At 35.6% G+C, this 7673-nt stretch overlaps 1 protein-coding gene across 1 annotated transcript; it reads right to left on the minus strand.

Moving 5' to 3' along the window:
* Nucleotides 1-6386: 6386 nt before the first annotated feature.
* On the minus strand, nt 6387-7400 carry LOC117783809 (malate dehydrogenase, mitochondrial-like). The gene has a single exon (XM_034621354.1). It carries the CDS (start codon nt 7398-7400, stop codon nt 6387-6389), a length of 1014 nt encoding a protein of 337 aa, XP_034477245.1.
* Between the last annotated feature and the right edge of the window lie 273 nt (nt 7401-7673).

Consider the following 7673-nt stretch of genomic DNA (forward strand, 5'->3'; position numbering starts at 1 on the left):
TGAATTTTGTTGGACGCGAAGGCAAAGCCGAAGAGCATTTATGTATGTTAACAGAGTGCCACTGTTAACTTGCTGTTATGCTCAAATGAGCTGCTAACAACACGAACTCAGACCTCTTACTGCTCTCACTCTCTTTTTCAATTTTGCTCTTAGCTACAGGTGAACTAACAACATTGCTCGTGATTCACAGAGCTTCGCTCTTTTATTTTCGTTTTTGTGTTGTTGCTTTCAATACTTGGAAGTTGCAGCTGTTGACAACGAAGCCTTTTCATTCAATTGGCCTGCGACACAGCTGTTGCTGTTGGTACTGTTGTAGCCGCTGTCTCTGCTGCTGTTGTTCAGCCTCTCTTTTGTTATCAGATTTTCCACTCCATTGCATCTGAACAGAATTGCCAAGCATGCAGGTAAATTGTTCAACAGTTGAACTGGCATTAAACCTCCGAGTTTAATTCTTCTATCTCCGTCTCTATCTGTGTCTCTGCCTCTGTCTGCGTTGCCAATGTGTGCATGGCGCGCATGTGCATCGCAGCTGTCGCTCTGTTCGATATTCCATTGATACTTTTTACTTTACGCATCTTTGTTTTGTTTCCGACCTGCACAATGCAAAAACTAATGAACTCCCTTTGAGGAACCCAATCAGCCGTGATAATAGGTGTTTCCAATGTTGTGGTACATTAACATTTGTTATTACATGATGTTAGTAATATACATACCTGGTCATAGTATTCATGTAAATCACACAAAAAAAACCTCTACACGAGGTAAAAGTCTAGTGACGAAAGCATATTCTAGCCCCAAAATTTCTGATTTCCAATTTTGGGACGAACAAAATTAAGTTTAATATAAAGATTTAAAAAAAAATATATAAGTAAATAAAAAAAAACACGAAAATTAAAAATCATGCACTGTGGGCAAAAAGGGTAAGCTTCCTTGTACATAACAATTACTTTTTTCGCAGTGTCGAAAGCCAATATTCGTGTTTTTTTTTATTAATTTAATTTAATAAAAATTGTTAGAGCCGTTTTGTCAGAGATCGTCAAAATGTTAGCCAAAAAACCTTTTTCACCCGTAAAATGTTATCTGAGAACTTCAGAAAAAATGTTGAAAGGTACGTCTAAAAGTCCTTAAAAACACCTTTCCAACGATATAAAGGACATATCTGTGGCTTCTATGGCTTGGAAACTGCGGGGCTTAAATAAACTAGCGGAACAAACATTTCTAGATTTTCGAAGAGGAATAAGTCCCAATCATTAAATCTAAGCTTTTTTAGCGCTTTGATACAGATAAGCAAAAAAACAAACGCACATTTCATTTCATTCACTTTTATTTCATTTTGAGAAGTCCACTAAAAATATAAAATTTATTTTTCTTTTGAACCAGATTTGGGTGATCTAGCTTTCAATCAACTCGTATTTTTGATAAGAATTTAAAAAAAATAAAAAATTTAACCGAAAAGGCCCCAACAGCACCATTAACTGCAATCATTTAAATTTTGCCCCTCCAATGACCCAGATGAGTTAGAGTAGTTTTTTTTTTTGGTTAGGGAGAACCCTTTCGATCGGTATATAACTCGATCTGATCGGACAGTCGTAGCATATTTTTCATATTATTTATTTACTTTCGCGGCTTTAACTGGGATCCTGGTATTGAGTTGCCGTCGTACTCTTAAAGACTTAAGCTAATGCACCTTCCGTCTCTAACTAATCGACGTATTATGGTGGCTGTGGTATTTACACTTCAATTAATCAATGGTGAAATTGACTCCTCTGAGTTATTGAGCAAGATTAACACCTCCGCTCCCTACAGCCCTACTAGTAACTTTAACCCAATTACCCAACACACATGCACTACTAACTACTACTGCTAACAATAGCCTTTCCGAGTTCTCTGTACGGATTAAAACAAACTTTGTCGAACTTCAGCTCAAAATGTTTGTTTTCCACTATTAACAATTATATTTAAGTCGTTTTAGCCATAGAAACACATACATTTAGTGATCTGATTCGGATTTTCAGGGCTTACCCCAATCCTTGCAACAAATGTTGCATAAATTGCATTTATACTGTTTTGCAACTATTATTTATTTTTAGGTTTTTTCGTACTAATTTCATATTATAAAAATGTATATTAAATATTAATTTTAAATCTTATTTTCTAATTTTAATTTAATTTTAAATTAGACGACGGCCCTTAGTTGATGTGACAAAAATAAATTCAATAAATAAACTAAAAATTATGTATCTTATTATCAGGTCATATAGATAATATGAAAAATAGTGTACGAATAAACTAGCTAATAAATATCAATATCTGATGCAATCTTAAAGAATATTACAAAAGCAAGTGGACTCACTTTAATAGTGTCAATTCTTTTCGTGTTTCTTTCTTTAAAACCTTGAATTGTACATGCTACATGCATTTGGCTTAAAGGGAAGAGCGGTAAGATGATAAATGCATAAAAATAACTGCACTGTAACCGTGGCACGTTTTTTACCATTATGCATTTTCTTTCCATTGACAAGAAATGGCCTTTGGCTTCTTTAAGGGATTTAAAAAATCAATAGCAATCAATGTGTAACGGCCCTCAAGCAAAAGCACGAACAATAAGCTCTCAAAGCTTTTTGCAAATATCGTTAAATTGTGTCTAAATAAACAAAAGCTTTGCGCTGTGAGTATAAGGTAATGTGAATATAGTGACACTTATACTGTAACTTGTAGTTGTACCTAGACTTACACTTCTTCTTTTCTACCAATGGTTTAGACCAGGACACCAAATCCAAACGAACATCGGTTCCGGCTTCAGTTCCGGTATTTTGCCGAAACAACTATTTAATTAAAAGGTTCAATATTGGGGTTGTCCGATATTGGTACCGGTACAATCAAACATTTTTTCAATGTTAAAAAACAAAATAGCTATATTACAGATACCATACATACAATATTTAGACGTATGTAAATTTGTTTATTATCACTATTAATCTAAATTAAATTTTATGCAGAAAAAACAAATCATTTTTAGATAAATGTACCAGAAACAAACCGGTACATACGTTTCGGTTTTGTTGAAATATAATTTATTTCGGCTTCGGTTCCGGTAATATGAGACGGTAACGGTACCAGTATTATTACCTGGTTAAAATAATTGATTGTTTATTTTTGCTTATATAAGTAATAAATCGATTTTCGATTTTTATTTTTAAATTGTTTAAGAAGTTTAAATTTACTTAAAAATGATTATAATATTTTAATATATATATTTTAATTTAATTTTTTTATTAATTTTTATTATTAATTATTATTTTAATAATATATTTATGCATGTGAAATAATGTATGCCGAATCCACTGCAAGGGTATAATAATTTTTATAATATCCAAAATATAATGATATTTTTGAATTTTGTGTCTCAACCACGTTTGCCACAATTGGTGTTTTTGCACCAAAACTGGCTCTTTTTTTCCTGATGGTGCAATGGAATTTTGTTTTTGGGCCCCTTTTTTGGTTTTAGCAAGAGTTTCTTGAAAACTATTAAGAATGTAATTTAGATCAAAATATTTTCGCTGCAAACAATAATAATGTATTATACTGAAATTCCCAACACATGTACAATTTTAATATCGCAGAAAATAGTACGTAAACTTTGAACTAAATCGAAGGTAATATGTTAATTTCTCAAAAATACTCGCAATTTTAATATTTTTTATTTAATAGAGTTTTTTAAATAAAAGTTTAAAAAAAAAAAATTTGGTTTAGTTTTAAAAACTGCTTAGTTTTCGTGAAATTTTCTCTTTTTTAGTGAAATTGGCTCTTTTTAAACATTTTTTTGGCCCATTTTTAATTTATCAAGTGGAAACCGTGGCCTCAAGATTCTATACGAGTAAAGTCAACGACTTGTGCCATATTTCTATTCCAGAATTAATAATTATTTCATCAGGTTTTATAAACCGCGGAGTCAATAGTACTATAATTTCAAATTTATTCTCAACATTTGCTCCTAAAAACCTTTAAAATTATGCTAAGCTTTATATAAGTTAATGATTGATATAGATAAATTATTCTTGGGCGAGTCATTGAGAAGAGCTAGTAGGTTTATACTGCAGTGCTGAAGAAATCATTAACCTTTGATGCAGACAGACTAATGTGAGTACATAGAAATATAAATCAAATTCTCATTATCAGTAGACGTGGGCGAATTTCACAACGCAAAAAAACATGTTTAGACATCGTATCAACTTAGATCTTTATTACGGATCTCTACAGATTTTGGTCAAGCTTTCACCCACAATCGCTATCGCAATTTGTATCAATTCGGGTTTTATTTTTATGTAAAAAATATGTATTGCAATAACCCAGACTTTTAAAAGAACTACAAGCATTTCTGACCCATCTACACAAAGATATAACCCTATATGTGTATGGGAATAAACTGGATCAGGTCATTGGAACAGACGACACGAGTATTTCGGCTGATGAAAGTACTCATCCGAGGCAGACAACAAACAACAAACAACAGCTAACGACCCTGCTCAACTCTGGGACTGTGATAACGTAAAGCGGAGTAAACATTCCACATATAGGCGTATTTATAACCCCAGACGCTCCACAACAATAATAATAATAAGTTCTCTAAAAATATCAGTACTGTTTCCGTATATCAAAGTGGCTTAGCAACGATCTGAGGAATAAAGTTTAGCCAACCAATTTGGATGATTATTTAATAATCAAACAATCGTTGCCTGGATTTACACTCCAGACAAGTGAATAATATGATAACAAAATTATGTTTTGGCCGAGCATTAAGCGTGTTCCCCATGACCCATGGCAATTCAAATTAAAAAAATAATATGAATGGACTAATTAAGGCGACGTGTCCATAATTCCCCAATGACTGAAACCAAACTCTTGGTAATCTGTCACTCAAAGTTCATTGTCAAGGGGGGTTGTTATTGTTATTGCTAATATTAATCTTAGTATCAATTTAATCAGCAATTGCAGAATATTCCATGAAATGGAAACAACATTTAACACTTCAACACTCCGACACCTGTGTAAAGCAGTGCCCTTCGTCTAACATGCGATCGGGCAATCTGACTTTATGGCATAAGCAATATTTTGACAGTCTAGCACGATGTGTTCCAAAGGTTGCGAAGCTTCAGGTGGTACACCTGCAAAGCTATGAGCAATACAAGCCTTATCAAATGGTACTGGCGCCACTTCTTACAATCACATGGTACATTCGCTATTCGACTCCGTTGGAATTTTGCATATCAGCTAACGAATTAACATATACATTTATGAGAAAAATAAAGAAAAAATATTTAAAATTAAATCTGACCAATAATTCATAGATTTATACTTCTATTGGTCAAAATGAACGTATGTACAAATTGATTATCGCAATGATAAAAACTAAAAGCGCAAGGATGTCTATAAATTGTATATTTAATGAACTATTCTTTTAGTCCTTTTTCCAGAGAGTTTGACTACAAAGCACTGCTTGCTGTGAATTTGTGTGCACCGAAAGCAGTACTTTTTATGGACTTCTTCCCATGACATCATGCATACTGATCGCTTGGAATTTCGCAAGCTATAAAGATGGCGTCTGCTTTGAAAACAGTGTTGCTCTATATGTAAATATGTGAATATGGGCACACTGCATCCTTAACTCTGACTACAGAAATTGCGTTCTTGAATGACCTTAACAATAAGGAAAAAGATAATGGGTTTTTTTTTAACAGTGTTGTCGAGACTTAATTTTCTGAATCAAAGCCTCCATTCGAAATGTAAAAAAAAAGTCGATTTCATTTCACTTTAAATTTAAAAGATTGAAGAGTGAAGAATTAAAAATAAGTTTATGATCTTAATTTTGAGTCTTGAAAGATATAGAAAACCAAAATCTTTAGGGGCTGTAAAAATTGATCCTCTATCCGAGCTCAAATATTGCTCTATAGTTTAACCCACCGAACCGCACCTTCTCCAGAATTTTTAATACTTGCTGCCTGGATTGAGATAACGGCCTTAATTAAAAAATCAATTAGTTATTTAAGTATGTACTCGTATAGTTAATACCATCTACTGTTTAGTAAAGCTTTAACTCGAATATATTTAGAATGAAGTATGAAGTAGGATGATAATGAAGCAAAAATGAATGACTTATCAGTATATTCTAGAGTAATAGGTAATAATTACATTGTTTGTTCGTTCCAAGTAATATGAAAAGTGGGTCTACAAATATAGACACGATGTAGATGTAGATGAATATAAATAAATAAGCAAGACCTTAAGCGGGATTCTACTGGATCAGATAGGCCGTATAGTTAACAAAAGCTTTGTATGCACTTTCTGTAGAATTTAGACTACTTTGTTGCCAGTCAGGGTATATAAGGTCAACACAATGGCAACTTGAGACCCTGATCAATATCCTTGATTAGTGACTCGACTATCTGGCGCATTGCATCCTCTTCGAATTCATCCAAATCGGGAAGTCCAAGGTTTTCCACAATGCCCTTTGGACCGAGTAACACGGGAGAGGCGAGAAACTGCGCCTCCGAGACATCCGACTGCACAAATGCGCATTCGATGACATTCTTCTCGTTGTTCAATGCCCGGAGCAGGGAGTTGACAAAGTTGGCACCAGCATAGGCCATGGAGAGGGTGACGACCTTTGCCTTGGCGACTTGGACGCCTGCCTCCTGAATGCGTTGCACCACCTCCACTCTCTCAGCCGGACTGCCGTCGAATTTCGGATTGGATTGGGAGATGAGGGGCAGAGTTGTCTTGCCATGACCGCCAACCACAGGAATGCTGACCTGCAGTGGATCGATACCGATGCTCTCGCCAATGATGGTCTTGGCACGCACCACGTCCAGTGTGGTCACGCCAAAGAGTCGCCCAGGATCGTAAGCATCTTCCTCCATTAGCTGCTTTGCCACCATGGGCACAATCATGTTAACCGGACTCGTGATGAAGGCCAGCAAAGCATCCGGACAAGATTTGCTTATCTCTTTCGCCACAGCAGTGACCACTTTGGCGTTTTCTTGGAACAGCTGTTCCGTAGTCATGCCTGGCTTACGGGGCATCCCCGCGGAAACAACTACAATAGCCGCATTGTTAAGTGCCTTGCTGAGATCCTTCTCGTCGTAAGACTCCACAACTGCGGATGTGCAGATGTGCGACAGATCAGTGGCTATACCTTTTACATTGACTTTATCCTGCAGTGCCAGCGTCGTGATCTGTGGGTTCTGTTTCAGCAGCAGGGAAAGCGGCTGGCCGACGCCGCCCGCAGCTCCCACAACGGCCACCTTGAAGCCCCGTCTGCTGCACCAGGTGCAGGGATCATGATTCTTCTGGTTGCATAGTGTCAGCCGTGGGAAATGTGCTGCAAATTTGATTGAAAACATAACTGAATTTAGTGCTTGTGCACGAGCAAGTAATTTTTTATAAAAATTATATATTTTAAGATCAAATTCGCCAAGATATCTATTTGAGAGTCATAGCAAGCAGTGCTAAGTAATAGCTTGCACTGAAAGGTGACTGCATGCAGTGCTGTGTGCTTTTAGTGGAAGCAGTGCACCTCCTTTTACTTGCGAGTAAACAAAGATGTCTACAGGGTGTTTCATTTAATGACTATGATTCATATTCAAGCCGAGGAAATAAACAATTAAATTGATTTG

This window comes from Drosophila innubila, assembly GCF_004354385.1.
Source record: "Drosophila innubila isolate TH190305 chromosome 2R unlocalized genomic scaffold, UK_Dinn_1.0 1_C_2R, whole genome shotgun sequence".
NCBI classification, from domain to species: domain Eukaryota; kingdom Metazoa; phylum Arthropoda; class Insecta; order Diptera; family Drosophilidae; genus Drosophila; species Drosophila innubila.

Coding starts and splice junctions, on each gene's coding strand:
- LOC117783809 (XM_034621354.1), bottom strand. CDS start 7,400: ATGTTTTCAATCAAATTTGCAGCACATTTCCCACGGCTGACACTATGC.